The sequence below is a fragment of the Oncorhynchus masou genome, unplaced genomic scaffold, assembly GCF_036934945.1.
Source record: "Oncorhynchus masou masou isolate Uvic2021 unplaced genomic scaffold, UVic_Omas_1.1 unplaced_scaffold_1140, whole genome shotgun sequence".
Lineage (NCBI taxonomy): Eukaryota > Metazoa > Chordata > Actinopteri > Salmoniformes > Salmonidae > Oncorhynchus > Oncorhynchus masou.
This window is the reverse complement of record NW_027001146.1, coordinates 142,137-157,612: the sequence shown is the minus strand read 5'-3', so window position 1 is coordinate 157,612 and position 15,476 is coordinate 142,137. Positions and strand designations below refer to the sequence as shown.

Genomic DNA, 15,476 nt, shown 5'->3' with positions numbered 1-15,476 from the left:
AGCTGTATGACTGAATACTGGTCCTATTAAATTACATGGACAGTTGGTAGAACCTGATCCTAGACCAGCTCTATGACTGAATACTGGTCCTATTAGATTACATGGACAGGGGGACCTGATCCTAGACCAGCTCTATGACTGAATACTGGTCCTATTAGATTACATGGACAGGGGGACCTGATCCTAGACCAGCTCTATGACTGAATACTGGTCCTATTAGATTACATGGACAGGGGGACCTGATCCTAGACCAGCTCTATGACTGAATACTGGTCCTATTAGATTACATGGACAGGGGGACCTGATCCTCTAGACTGAATACTGGTCCCAGATTACTGGACATGGGACCACACCTGACCAGCACCCAGATACTGAATACTGGACCTATTAGATTACATGGACAGGGGGACCTGATCCTAGACCAGCTCTATGACTGAATACTGGTCCTATTAGATTACATGGACAGGACACCTGATCCTAGACCAGCTCTATGACTGAATACTGGTCCTATTAGATTACATGGACAGGGGGACCTGATCCTAGACCAGCTCTACTGACTGGTCCTATTAGATTACATGGACACCAGACCTCCTATTAGACTTACTGGTCCTATTAGATTACATGACAGGGGGACCTGATCCTAGACCAGCTCTATGACTGAATACTGGTCCTATTAGATTACATGGACAGGGGACACACACCTGATCCTACCAGACACAGCTCTATGACTGACCCATACTGGTCCTATTAGATTACATGGACAGGGGGACCTGATCCTAGACCAGTTCTATGACTGAATACTGGTCCTATTAGATTACATGGACAGGGGGACCTGATCCTAGACCAGCTCTATGACTGAATACTGGTCCTATTAGATTACATGGACAGGGGGACCTGATCCTAGACCAGCTCTATGACTGAATACTGGTCCTATTAGATTACATGGACAGGGGGACCTGATCCTAGACCAGCTCTATGACTGAATACTGGTCCTATTAGATTACATGGACAGGGGGACCTGATCCTAGACCAGCTCTATGACTGAATACTGGTCCTATTAGATTACATGGACAGGTGGGACCTGATCCTAGACCAGCTCTATGACTGAATACTGGTCCTATTAGATTACATGGACAGGGGGACCTGATCCTAGACCAGCTCTATGACTGAATACTGGTCCTATTAGATTACATGGACAGGGGGACCTGATCCTAGACCAGCTCTATGACTGAATACTGGTCCTATTAGATTACATGGACAGGGGGACCTGATCCTAGACCAGCTCTATGACTGAATACTGGTCCTTTTAGATTACATGGACAGGGGGACCTGATCCTAGACCAGCTCTATGACTGAATACTGGTCCTATTAGATTACATGGACAGGGGGACCTGATCCTAGACCAGCTCTATGACTGAATACTGGTCCTATTAGATTACATGGACATGGGGGACCTGATCCTAGACCAGCTCTATGACTGAATACTGGTCCTATTAGATTACATGGACAGGGGGACCTGATCCTAGACCAGCTCTATGACTGAATACTGGTCCTATTAGATTACATGGACAGGGGGACCTGATCCTAGACCAGCTCTATGACTGAATACTGGTCCTATTAGATTACATGGACAGGGGGACCTGATCCTAGACCAGCTCTATGACTGAATACTGGTCCTATTAGATTACATGGACAGGTGGGACCTGATCCTAGACCAGCTCTATGACTGAATACTGGTCCTATTAGATTACATGGACAGGTGGACCTGATCCTAGACCAGCTCTATGACTGAATACTGGTCCTATTAGATTACATGGACAGGGGGACCTGATCCTAGACCAGCTCTATGACTGAATACTGGTCCTATTAGATTACATGGACAGGGGGACCTGATCCTAGACCAGCTCTATGACTGAATACTGGTCCTATTAGATTACATGGACAGGGGGACCTGATCCTAGACCAGCTCTATGACTGAATACTGGTCCTATTAGATTACATGGACAGGGGGACCTGATCCTAGACCAGCTCTATGACTGAATACTGGTCCTATTAGATTACATGGACAGGGGGACCTGATCCTAGACCAGCTCTATGACTGAATACTGGTCCTATTAGATTACATGGACAGGGGGACCTGATCCTAGACCAGCTCTATGACTGAATACTGGTCCTATTAGATTACATGGACGGGGGACCTGATCCTAGACCAGCTCTATGACTGAATACTGGTCCTATTAAATTACACGGACAGGTGGGACCTGATCCTAGACCAGCACTTTTACCTTGCCTTATGAGTAGGCTATAGGTCCATTAGTATTATAGCCCATTACCCTGTCTATAGGCTACAGGTCCATTAGTATTATAGCCCAGTACCATGTCTATAGGCTACAGGTCCATTAGTATTATAGCCCAGTACCCTGTCTATAGGCTACAGGTCCATTAGTATTATAGCCCAGTACCATGTCTATAGGCTACAGGTCCATTAGTATTATAGCCCAGTACCCTGTCTATAGGCTACAGGTCCATTAGTATTATAGCCCAGTACCCTGTCTATAGGCTACAGGTCCATTAGTATTATAGCCCAGTACCCTGTCTATAGGCTACAGGTCCATTAGTATTATAGCCCAGTACCCTGTCTATAGGCTACAGGTCCATTAGTATTATAGCCCAGTACCCTGTCTATAGGCTACAGGTCCATTAGTATTATAGCCCAGTACCCTGTCTATAGGCTACAGGTCCATTAGTATTATAGCCCAGTACCCTGTCTACAGGCTACAGGTCCATTAGTATTATAGCCCTGTTCCCTGGCTACAGGTCCATTAGTATTATAGCCCAGTACCCTGTCTATAGGCTACAGGTCCATTAGTATTATAGCCCTGTCTATAGGCTACAGGTCCATTAGTATTATAGCCCAGTACCCTGTCTATAGGCTACAGGTCCATTAGTATTATAGCCCAGTACCCTGTCTATAGGCTACAGGTCCATTAGTATTATAGCCCAGTACCCTGTCTACAGGCTACAGGTCCATTAGTATTATAGCCCTGTACCCTGGCTACAGGTCCATTAGTATTATAGCCCAGTACCCTGTCTATAGGCTACAGGTCCATTAGTATTATAGCCCTGTCTATAGGCTACAGGTCCATTAGTATTATAGCCCAGTGCCCTGTCTATAGGCTACAGGTCCATTAGTATTATAGCCCAGTACCCTGTCTATAGGCTACAGGTCCATTAGTATTATAGCCCAGTGCCCTGTCTACAGGCTACAGGTCCATTAGTATTTTAACCCAGTGCCCTGTCTACAGGCTACAGGTCCATTAGTATTATAGCCCTGTCTATAGGCTACAGGTCCATTAGTATTATAGGCCAGTACCCTGTCTATAGGCTACAGGTCCATTAGTATTATAGCCCTGTCTATAGGCTACAGGTCCATTAGTATTATAGGCCAGTACCCTGTCTATAGGCTACAGGTCCATTAGTATTTTAACCCAGTGCCCTGTCTATAGGCTACAGGTCCATTAGTATTATAGCCCAGTGCCCTGTCTACAGGCTACAGGTCCATTAGTATTTTAACCCAGTGCCCTGTCTCTGTTCTCCAGGTTTGGGCTGTTACCTCTGAGCATGACCAACTCCCGTAAAACCAAGTCCTCCACACAGGGAACTGACATCACACGCCCACTGGTGAGTCACACGGACGGACGAGCGGGGGGCGGACGGGGACCGACGGGGGGTTGGGGGAGAGGGAAGGAGGACGGACGGATGGGGGGACGGGAGGACGGGGTCTGAGGTTGAACATATAGGTGAGGTTTTCATATAAACCTGCCTGTATGAATGTCAACCTCACCTCAAGTTTCAGTCTGTCTTTAACCATGTCTGTTGATTTCCTACGATGTGTATCATGGTGTTTTATGTCTGCTTTTCCAGCTGATTTGAGGGCAACAGACCCAGGACAGCAGCAACAGGTCATTGTGTGTGTGTGGTGGTATCTTTAGTATGTGTGGGGGTGGTATCTTTAGTATGTGTGTGGGGGTGGTATCTTTAGTGTGTGTATTTTTAGTGTGTGTGTGTGGGTGGTATCTTTAGTGTGTGTGGGGGTGGTATCTTTAGTGTGTGTGTGTGGGTGGTATCTTTAGTATGTGTGGTGGTATCTTTAGTGTGTGTGTGTGGGTGGTATCTTTAGTGTGTGTAGTATGTGTGTGGTATCTTTAGTGTGTGTGTGTGGGTGGTATCTTTAGTGTGTGTATCTTTAGTGTGTGGTATCTTTGTGTGTGTGTGGTATCTTTAGTGTAAGTGTGTGGGTGGTATCTTTAGTGTGTGTGTGTGTGTGTGTGGTATCTTTAGTGTGTGGTATCTTTAGTGTGTGGTATCTTTAGTGTGTGTGTGTGGTATCTTTAGTGTAAGTGTGTGGGTGGTATCTTTAGTGTGTGGTATCTTTTGTGTGTGTGTGTGTGTGTGGTATCTTTAGTGTAAGTGTGTGGGTGGTATCTTTAGTGTGTGGTATCTTTAGTGTGTGTGTGTGGGTGGTATCTTTAGTCTGTGTAGTGGTATCTTTAGTGTGTGTAGTGGTATCTTTAGTGTGTGTGTGGTGGTATCTTTAGTGTGTGTGTGTGGGTGGTATCTTTAGTGTGTGTGTGGTATCTTTAGTGTGTGTGTGGTGGTATCTTTAGTGTGTGTGTGGTGGTATCTTTAGTGTGTGTGTGGTGGTATCTTGAGTGTGTGTGGTGGTATCTTTAGTGTGTGTGTGGTGGTATCTTTAGTGTGTGTGTGGTATCTTTAGTGTGTGTGGTGGTATCTTTAGTGTGTGTGGTGGTATCTTTAGTGTGTGTGTGTGGTATCTTTAGTGTGTGTGTGGTGGTATCTTTAGTGTGTGTGGTGGTATCTTTAGTGTGTGTGGTGGTATCTTTAGTGTGTGTAGTGGTATCTTTAGTGTGTGTAGTGGTATCTTTAGTGTGTTTGTAGTGGTATCTTTAGTGTGTTTGTGGTGGTATCTTTAGTGTGTGTGGTGGTATCTTTAGTGTGTGTGGTGGTATCTTTAGTGTGTGTGGTGGTATCTTTAGTGTGTGTGGTGGTATCTTTGTGTGTGTGGTGGTATCTTTAGTGTGTGTGTGTGTGTGGTATCTTTAGTGTGTGTGGTGGTATCTTTAGTGTGTGTGGTGGTATCTTTAGTGTGTGTGGTGGTATCTTTAGTGTGTTTGTGGTGGTATCTTTAGTGTGTGTGGTGGTATCTTTAGTGTGTGTGTGGTGGTATCTTTAGTGTGTAGTGGTGGTATCTTTAGTGTGTGTGGTGGTATCTTTAGTGTGTGTGGTGGTATCTTTGTGTGTGTGGTGGTATCTTTAGTGTGTGTGGTGGTATCTTTAGTGTGTGTGGTGGTATCTTTAGTGTGTAGTGGTGGTATCTTTGTGTGTGTGGTGGTATCTTTAGTGTGTGTGTGTGTGTGTGGTATCTTTAGTGTGTGGTGGTGGTATCTTTAGTGTGTGTGGTGGTATCTTTAGTGTGTGTGTGTGGTATCTTTAGTGTGTGTGTGTGTGGTATCTTTAGTGTGTGTGTGTGTGGTATCTTTAGTGTGTGTGTGTGTGTGTGATGGTATCTTTAGTGTGTGTGGGGGTGGTATCTTTAGTGTGTGTGGGGGTGGTATCTTTAGTGGTATCGTGTGTGTGGGGGTGGTATCTTTAGTGTGTGTGGGTGTGGTATCTTTTGTGTGTGTGGGGGTGGTATCTTTAGTGTGTGTTGGTATCTTTAGTGTGTGTGGGGGTGGTATCTTTAGTGTGTGTGGGGGTGGTATCTTTAGTGTGTGGGGGTGGTATCTTTAGTGTGTGGGTGGTATCTTTAGTGTGTGTAGTGGTATCTTTAGTGTGTGTGTGGTGGTATCTTTAGTGTGTGTGGGGGTGGTATCTTTAGTGTGTGTGGGGGTGGTATCTTTAGTGTGTGTGGGGGTGGTATCTTTAGTGTGTGTGGTGGTATCTTTAGTGTAAGTGGGTGGTATCTTTAGTGTGTGTGGTGGTATCTTTAGTGTGTGTGGTGGTATCTTTAGTGTGTGTGGGTGGTATCTTTAGTGTGTGTGGTGGTATCTTTAGTGTGTGTGGTGGTATCTTTAGTGTGTGTGGGTGGTATCTTTAGTGTAAGTGTGTGTGTTGTATCTTTAGTGTGTGTAGTGTCTTTAGTTATCTATCTTTAATGTGTTATATTCTATGTGCCATGAAGTGTTTTTGCAGTGGGGAGGTTTGCAGTGGGGAGGTTTGCAGTGGGGAGGTTTGCAGTGTGCTAAGCCAACTTCTATTTTTCCTGCGTTTGGTTTTTAACGTGGCTTCGGTTTGATGTGATGTTGCCTCAGATCGCTAACTAACGAGAACATGTGACCTGCGTCCTCAATGCCATCTTATTCCCTGTATACTACACTGTTTTTGAGCCCTGTGGGTTTATGCTGACGGCTAACCTGGTTTCACGCTGTCTGCCGGGATCTGCAGTCAATTTGATATTCGATTCATGAATCGGCAATGTTCCTATTTTTTATCTAAGAGGATTTTTCAATTCTCCTCAACTGATTTTTGTAGTGACGTGGATTTGACCTCCACCCTGCCTCACACCATTCCAAACCGTATCTGTGACCAGACCAACAGCGAGTGTTCTAAACCGTATCTGTGACCAGACCAACAGCGAGGGTTCCAAACCGTATCTGTGACCAGACCAACAGCGAGTGTTCCAAACCGTATCTGTGACCAGACCAACAGCGAGGGTTCCAAACCGTATCTGTGACCAGACCAACAGCGAGGGTTCCAAACCGTATCTGTGACCAGACCAACAGCGAGGGTTCCAAACCGTATCTGTGACCAGACCAACAGCGAGGGTTCCAAACCGTATCTGTGACCAGACCAACAGCGAGGGTTCCAAACCGTATCTGTGACCAGACCAACAGCGAGTGTTCTAAACCGTATCTGTGACCATACCAACAGCGAGTGTTCTAAACCGTATCTGTGACCAGACCAACAGCGAGGGTTCCAAACCGTATCTGTGACCAGACCAACAGCGAGTGTTCCAAACCGTATCTGTGACCAGACATACAGCGAGTGTTCCAAACCGTATCTGTGACCAGACCAACAGCGAGTGTTCCAAACCGTATCTGTGACCAGACCAACAGCGAGTGTTCCAAACCGTATCTGTGACCAGACCAACAGCGAGTGTTCCAAACCGTATCTGTGACCAGACCAACAGCGAGTGTTCCAAACCGTATCTGTGACCAGACCAACAGCGAGTGTTCCAAACCGTGTCTGTGACCAGACCAACAGCGAGTGTTCCAAACCGTATCTGTGACCAGACCAACAGCGAGTGTTCCAAACCGTATCTGTGACCAGACCAACAGCGAGTGTTCCAAACCGTATCTGTGACCAGACCAACAGCGAGTGTTCCAAACCGTATCTGTGACCAGACCAACAGCGAGTGTTCTAAACCGTATCTGTGACCAGACCAACGGCGAGTGTTCCAAACCGTATCTGTGACCAGACCAACAGCGAGGTTCCAAACCGTATCTGTGACCAGACCAACAGCGAGTTCCAAACCGTTCCAAACCGTATCTGTGACCAGACCAACAGCGAGTGTTCCAAACCAGACCAACAGCGAGTAAACCATCTGTGACCAGACCAACAGCGAGTGTTCCAAACCGTATCTGTGACCAGACATAGAGCGAGTGTTCCAAACCGTATCTGTGACCAGACATAGAGCGAGTGTTCCAAACCGTATCTGTGACCAGACCAACAGCGAGTGTTCCAAACCGTATCTGTGACCAGACCAACAGCGAGGGTTCCAAACCAGACCAACAGCGAGGTTCCAAACCGTATCTGTGACCAGACCAACAGCGAGGTTCCAAACCGTATCTGTGACCAGACCAACAGCCGAGTGTTCCAAACCGTATCTGTGACCAGACCAACAGCGAGGGTTCCAAACCGTATCCCAGACCATCAGGAGTGTTCCAAACCGTATCTGTGACCAGACCAACAGGGAGTGTTCCAAACCGTATCTGTGACCAGACCAACAGCGAGGGTTCTAAACCGTATCTGTGACCAGACCAACAGCGAGGGTTCCAAACCGTATCTGTGACCAGACCAACAGCGAGTGTTCCAAACCGTATCTGTGACCAGACATAGAGCGAGTGTTCCAAACCGTATCTGTGACCAGACCAACAGCGAGTGTTCCAAACCGTATCTGTGACCAGACCTAGAGCGAGTGTTCCAAACCGTATCTGTGACCAGACCAAAACATCTGTGACCAGACATAGAGCGAGTGTTCCAAACCGTATCTGTGACCAGACCAACAGCGAGTGTTCCAAACCGTATCTGTGACCAGACATAGAGCAACCAGTATCTGTGACCAGACCAACAGCGAGTGTTCCAAACCGTATCTGTGACCAGACCAACAGCGAGTGTTCCAAACCGTATCTGTGACCAGACCAACAGCGAGGGTTCCAAACCGTATCTGTGACCAGACCAACAGCGAGGGTTCCAAACCAGACCAACAGCGAGGGTTCCAAACCGTATCTGTGACCAGACCAACAGCGAGGGTTCTAAACCGTATCTGTGACCAGACCAACAGCGAGGGTTCCAAACCGTATCTGTGACCAGACCAACAGACTAAACCGTATCTGTGACCAGACCAACAGCGAGTTCCAAACCGTTCCAAACCGTATCTGTGACCAGACCAACAGCGAGTGTTCCAAACCGTATCTGTGACCAGACCAACAGCGAGTGTTCCAAACCGTATCTGTGACCAGACATAGAGCGAGTGTTCTAAACCGTATCTGTGACCAGACCAACAGCGAGTGTTCCAAACCGTATCTGTGACCAGACCAACAGCGAGTGTTCCAAACCGTATCTGTGACCAGACCAACAGCGAGTGTTCCAAACCGTATCTGTGACCAGACCAACAGCGAGTGTTCCAAACCGTATCTGTGACCAGACATAGAGCGAGTGTTCCAAACCGTATCTGTGACCAGACATAGAGCGAGTGTTCCAAACCGTATCTGTGACCAGACATTCTGTTCTAAACCGTATCTGTGACCAGACATAGTGTTCTAAACCGCGAGACCAACAGCGAGGGTTCCAAACCGTATCTGTGACCAGACCAACAGCGAGTGTTCCAAACCGTATCTGTGACCAGACCAACAGCGAGGTTCCAAACCGTATCTGTGACCAGACCAACAGCGAGTGTTCCAAACCGTATCTGTGACCAGACAACAGCGAGGTTCCAAACCGTATCTGTGACCAGACCATAGAGCGAGGGTTCCAAACCGATCTGTGACCAGACCAACAGCGATCTGTGACCAGACCAACAGCGAGGGTTCCAAACCGTATCTGTGACCAGACCAACAGCGAGTGTTCTAAACCGTATCTGTGACCAGACATAGAGCGAGTGTTCTAAACCGTATCTGTGACCAGACCAACAGCGAGTGTTCTAAACCGTATCTGTGACCAGACCAACAGCGAGTGTTCCAAACCGTATCTGTGACCAGACCAACAGCGAGTGTTCTAAACCGTATCTGTGACCAGACCAACAGCGAGGGTTCCAAACCGTATCTGTGACCAGACCAACAGCGAGTGTTCCAAACCGTATCTGTGACCAGACCAACAGCGAAACCGGTGACCAGACCAACAGCGAGGGTTCCAAACCGTTCCAAACCGTCTGTGACCAGACCAACAGCGAGTGTTCCAAACCGTATCTGTGACCAGACCAACAGCGAGGGTTCCAAACCGTATCTGTGACCAGACCAACAGCGAGTGTTCCAAACCGTATCGACCAACAGTGTTCTAAACCGTATCTGTGACCAGACCAACAGCGAGTGTTCTAAACCGTATCTGTGACCAGACCAACAGCGAGTGTTCCAAACCGTATCTGTGACCAGACCAACAGCGAGTGTTCTAAACCGTATCTGTGACCAGACCAACAGCGAGTGTTTCCAAACCGTATCTGTGACCAGACCATCGAGTGTTCCAAACCGTATCTGTGACCAGACATAACAGCGAGTGTTCCAAACCGTATCTGTGACCAGACATAGAGCGAGTGTTCCAAACCGTATCTGTGACCAGACCAACAGCGAGTGTTCCAAACCGTATCTGTGACCAGACCAACAGCGAGGTTCCAAACCAGACCAACAGCGAGGTTCCAAACCGTATCTGTGACCAGACCAACAGCGAGGTTCTAAACCGTATCTGTGACCAGACCAACAGCGAGGGTTCCAAACCGTATCTGTGACCAGACATAGACCAACCAGACCAACAGCGAGGTTCTAAACCGTATCTGTGACCAGACCAACAGCGAGTGTTCCAAACCGTATCTGTGACCAGACCAACAGCAACAGCCAGACCAACAGTGTTCTAAACCGTATCTGTGACCAGACCAACAGCGAGTGTTCCAAACCGTTCTGTGACCAGACCAACAGCGAGGGTTCCAAACTGTGACCAGACCAACTGTGAGACCAACAGCGAGTGTTCTAAACCGTATCTGTGACCAGACCAACAGCGAGGGTTCCAAACCGTATCTGTGAGTGCGAGGGTTCCCCGTATCTGTGACCAGACCAACAGTGAGGGTTCCAAACCGTATCTGTGACCAGACCAACAGCGAGGGTTCCAAACCGTATCTGTGACCAGACCATCAGGGAGTGTTCCAAACCGTATCTGTGACCAGACCAACAGCGAGTGTTCTAAACCGTATCTGTGACCAGACCAACAGCGAGTGTTCCAAACCGTATCTGTGACCAGACCAACAGCGAGTGTTCTAAACCGTATCTGTGACCAGACCAACGGCGAGTGTTCCAAACCGTATCTGTGACCAGACATAGAGCGAGTGTTCCAAACCGTATCTGTGACCAGACATAGAGCGAGTGTTCCAAACCGTATCTGTGACCAGACCAACAGCGAGTGTTCCAAACCGTATCTGTGACCAGACATAGAGCGAGTGTTCTAAACCGTATCTGTGACCAGACATAGAGCGAGTGTTCTAAACCGTATCTGTGACCAGACATAGAGCGAGTCTTCCAAACCGTATCTGTGACCAGACCAACAGCGAGTGTTCCAAACCGTATCTGTGACCAGACATAGAGCGAGTGTTCCAAACCGTATCTGTGACCAGACATAGAGCGAGTGTTCCAAACCGTATCTGTGACCAGACATAGAGCGAGTGTTCCAAACCGTATCTGTGACCAGACATAGAGCGAGTGTTCCAAACCGTATCTGTGACCAGACCAACAGCGAGTGTTCCAAACCGTATCTGTGACCAGATGAACAGCGAGTGTTCCAAACCGTATCTGTGACCAGACCAACAGCGAGTGTTCCAAACCGTATCTGTGACCAGACAGAGCGAGTGTTCCAAACCGTATCTGTGACCAGACCAACAGCGAGTGTTCTAAACCGTATCTGTGACCAGACATAGAGCGAGTGTTCCAAACCGTATCTGTGACCAGACCAACAGCGAGTGTTTTCACATCAATTTTCCATGGGGGTGCATCTCAATACTCTGACGTGGCTTCCTCTCATTGTCTCCTCGCCTTCATCTGCACTGATCTGAACTCTATTTCAAAGGAAGCCGACCAGCTTCCTTGCTTATTAGGGAGGAGACAAGGACATGAGGCCAGGGTCGAGTTCATGTCACGCACACTATGGAAAACATTAGTTCAGGTAGTCTCTCTCTATATCTCTCAGTTCAGGTAGTCTCTCTCTATTTCTCTCAGTTCAAGTAGTCTCTCCCTATTTCTCTCAGTTCAGGTAGTCTCTCAGTTCAGGTAGTCTCTCTCTATTTCTCTCAGTTCAGGTAGTCTCTCTCTATTTCTCTCAGTTCAGGTAGTCTCTCTCTATTTCTCTCAGTTCAGGTAGTCTCTCTCTATTTCTCTCAGTTCAGGTAGTCTCTCTCTATTTCTCTCAGTTCAGGTAGTCTCTCTCTATTTCTCTCAGTTCAGGTAGTCTCTCTCTCTTTCTCTCAGTTCAAGTAGTCTCTCCCTATTTCTCTCAGTTCAGGTAGTCTCTCAGTTCAGGTAGTCTCTCTCTATTTCTCTCAGTTCAGGTAGTCTCTCTCTATTTCTCTCAGTTCAGGTAGTCTCTCTCTATTTCTCTCAGTTCAGGTAGTCTCTCTCTATTTCTCTCAGTTCAGGTAGTCTCTCTCTATTTCTCTCAGTTCAGGTAGTCTCTCTCTATTTCTCTCAGTTCAGGTAGTCTCTCTCTATTTCTCTCAGTTCAGGTAGTCTCTCTATTTCTCTCAGTTCAGGTAGTCTCTCTATTTCTCTCAGTTCAGGTAGTCTCTCTCTATTTCTCTCAGTTCAGGTAGTCTCTCTATTTCTCTCAGTTCAGGTAGTCTCTGTATTTCTCTCAGTTCAGGTAGTCTCTCTCTATTTCTCTCAGTTCAGGTAGTCTCTCTATTTCTCTCAGTTCAGGTAGTCTCTCTATTTCTCTCAGTTCAGGTAGTCTCTCTCTCTTTCTCTCAGTTCAGGTAGTCTCTCTATTTCTCTCAGTTCAGGTAGTCTCTCAGTTCAGGTAGTCTCTCTATTTCTCTCAGTTCAGGTAGTCTCTCTATTTCTCTCAGTTCAGGTAGTCTCTCTATTTCTCTCAGTTCAGGTAGTCTCTCTATTTCTCTCAGTTCAGGTAGTCTCTCAGTTCAGGTAGTCTCTCTCTATTTCTCTCAGTTCAGGTAGTCTCTCTATTTCTCTCAGTTCAGGTAGTCTCTCTCTATTTCTCTCAGTTCAGGTAGTCTCTCTATTTCTCTCAGTTCAGGTAGTCTCTCTCTATTTCTCTCAGTTCAGGTAGTCTCTCTCTATTTCTCTCAGTTCAGGTAGTCTCTCTATTTCTCTCAGTTCAGGTAGTCTCTCTCTATTTCTCTCAGTTCAGGTAGTCTCTCTATTTCTCTCAGTTCAGGTAGTCTCTCTCTATTTCTCTCAGTTCAGGTAGTCTCTCTCTATTTCTCTCAGTTCAGGTAGTCTCTCTATTTCTCTCAGTTCAGGTAGTCTCTCTCTATTTCTCTCAGTGCAGGTAGTCTCTCTCTATTTCTCTCAGTTCAGGTAGTCTCTATTTCTCTCAGTTCAGGTAGTCTCTCTATTTCTCTCAGTTCAGGTAGTCTCTCTATTTCTCTCAGTTCAGGTAGTCTCTCTCTATTTCTCTCAGTTCAGGTAGTCTCTCTCTATTTCTCTCAGTTCAGGTAGTCCCTCTATTTCTCTCAGTTCAGGTAGTCTCTCTTCCTATTTCTCTCAGTTCAGGTAGTCTCTCTATTTCTCTCAGTTCAGGTAGTCTCTCTCTCTATTTCTCTCAGTTCAGGTAGTGTCTCTATTTCTCTCAGTTCAGGTAGTCTCTCTATTTCTCTCAGTTCAGGTAGTCTCTCTCTCTATTTCTCTCAGTTCAGGTAGTGTCTCTCTCTCAGTTCAGGTAGTCTTCTATTTCTCTCAGTTCAGGTAGTCTCTCTCTTTTCTCTCAGTTCAGGTAGTCTCTCTCTATTTCTCTCAGTTCAGGTAGTCTCTCTCTATTTCTCTCAGTTCAGGTAGTCTCTCTCTATTTCTCTCAGTTCAGGTAGTCTCTCTCTATTTCTCTCAGTTCAGGTAGTCTCTCTCTATTTCTTTCAGTTCAGGTAGTCTCTCTCTATTTCTCTCAGTGCAGGTAGTCTCTCTCTATTTCTCTCAGTTCAGGTAGTCTCTATTTCTCTCAGTTCAGGTAGTCTCTCTCTATTTCTTTCAGTTCAGGTAGTCTTTCAGTTCAGGTAGTCTCTCTCTATTTCTCTCAGTCCAGGTAGTCTCTCTCTATTTCTCTCAGTTCAGGTAGTCTCTCTATTTCTCTCAGTTCAGGTAGTCTCTCTCTATTTCTCTCAGTGCAGGTAGTCTCTCTCTATTTCTCTCAGTTCAGGTAGTCTCTATTTCTCTCAGTTCAGGTAGTCTCTCTTCCTATTTCTCTCAGTTCAGGTAGTGTCTCTATTTCTCTCAGTTCAGGTAGTCTCTCTCTATTTCTCTTAGTTCAGGTAGTCTCTCCCCATTTCTCTCAGTTCAGGTAGTCTCTCTCTATTTCTCTCAGTTCAGGTAGTCTCTCTCTTTTCTCTCAGTTCAGGTAGTCTCTCTCTCTTTCTCTCAGTTCAGGTAGTCTCTCTCTATTTCTCTCAGTTCAGGTAGTCTCTCTCTATTTCTCTCAGTTCAGGTAGTCTCTCTATTTCTCTCAGTTCAGGTAGTCTCTCTCTCTTTCTCTCAGTTCAGGTAGTCTCTCTCTATTTCTCTCAGTTCAGGTAGTCTCTCAGTTCAGGTAGTCTCTCTCTATTTCTTTCAGTTCAGGTAGTCTCTCTCTATTTCTCTCAGTTCAGGTAGTCTCTCTCTATTTCTCTCAGTTCAGGTAGTCTCTATTTCTCTCAGTTCAGGTAGTCTCTCTTCCTATTTCTCTCAGTTCAGGTAGTGTCTCTATTTCTCTCAGTTCAGGTAGTCTCTCTCTATTTCTCTTAGTTCAGGTAGTCTCTCCCCATTTCTCTCAGTTCAGGTAGTCTCTCTCTATTTCTCTCAGTTCAGGTAGTCTCTCTCTTTCTCTCAGTTCAGGTAGTCTCTCTCTCTTTCTCTCAGTTCAGGTAGTCTCTCTCTATTTCTCTCAGTTCAGGTAGTCTCTCTCTATTTCTCTCAGTTCAGGTAGTCTCTCTATTTCTCTCAGTTCAGGTAGTCTCTCTCTTTTCTCTCAGTTCAGGTAGTCTCTCTCTATTTCTCTCAGTTCAGGTAGTCTCTCAGTTCAGGTAGTCTCTCTTCAGGTAGTTCTTTCTTTCAGTTCAGGTAGTCTCTCTCTATTTCTCTCAGTTCAGGTAGTCTCTCTCTATTTCTCTCAGTTCAGGTAGTCTCTCTCTATTTCTCTCAGTTCAGGTAGTCTCTCTCTATTTCTCTCAGTTCAGGTAGTCTCTCTCTATTTCTCTCAGTTCAGGTAGTCTCTCTATTTCTCTTAGTTCAGGTAGTCTCTCCCTATTTCACTTCAGTTTCAAAACGTTATCCTCTGTATAGTGCCTAATGAACATCACCAAGTTCTGACTGTTAAGTAATTCACCCCATATCTGTTGTTTTAAATCCTCTCCTCCATTTCTCTCTCCCCTCCTATAGGCCTCACCCACCTCTAAACCCGCCCATGACGACACCTTCCGCCCTGGCAACCTGTTCAGACAGCTAGCCAATCAGGAGGAGGAGCCCGTGGCGCCGCCGTCGCTATTCAAGCTGGGCTGGCTCTCTGGCATGTCCAAATAAGGGTCTATGTCCAAATAAGGGTCTATGTCCAAATAAGGGTCTATGTCCCTAATGACTCTCTCTATTCCCACTATGTAGTGCACTACTTTTGACAAGGACCTATGGGAACTATTCCCACTATATAGGGAATAGGGTGCCATTGAACACTGAACCCAAATAAGGAGTGTGACTGTTTGTATTCTTTAAACACCTTGTACTGTACAGAGACTGTTAGAAGATATGAATCAATATTACAGTTTGAACAGATTATTAATGAAA

At 46.3% G+C, this 15,476-nt stretch overlaps 1 protein-coding gene and 1 long non-coding RNA gene across 3 annotated transcripts in view; both read left to right on the top strand.

Annotated features, from left to right (window-relative positions):
* Positions 1-15,476, top strand: part of LOC135529349 (conserved oligomeric Golgi complex subunit 1-like) — a 41,966-nt gene extending 26,490 nt beyond the window's left edge. The window contains 2 exon segments of the mRNA XM_064958132.1: positions 3,600-3,681; positions 15,078-15,476. Coding sequence (XP_064814204.1) covers positions 3,600-3,681; positions 15,078-15,218 — 223 coding nt within the window. The 3' untranslated portion in view covers positions 15,219-15,476.
* On the top strand, positions 11,567-14,733 carry LOC135529350 (uncharacterized). Of its 2 annotated transcripts, none has more exons than XR_010453686.1 (3): positions 11,567-13,338; positions 13,447-14,393; positions 14,706-14,733. It is a non-coding gene; the product is annotated as an uncharacterized LOC135529350 (long non-coding RNA). The 2 variants fall into 2 exon arrangements; XR_010453685.1 differs by lacking the exon at positions 14,706-14,733 and having other exon boundaries at positions 11,567-12,664; positions 13,196-13,338; positions 13,447-14,658.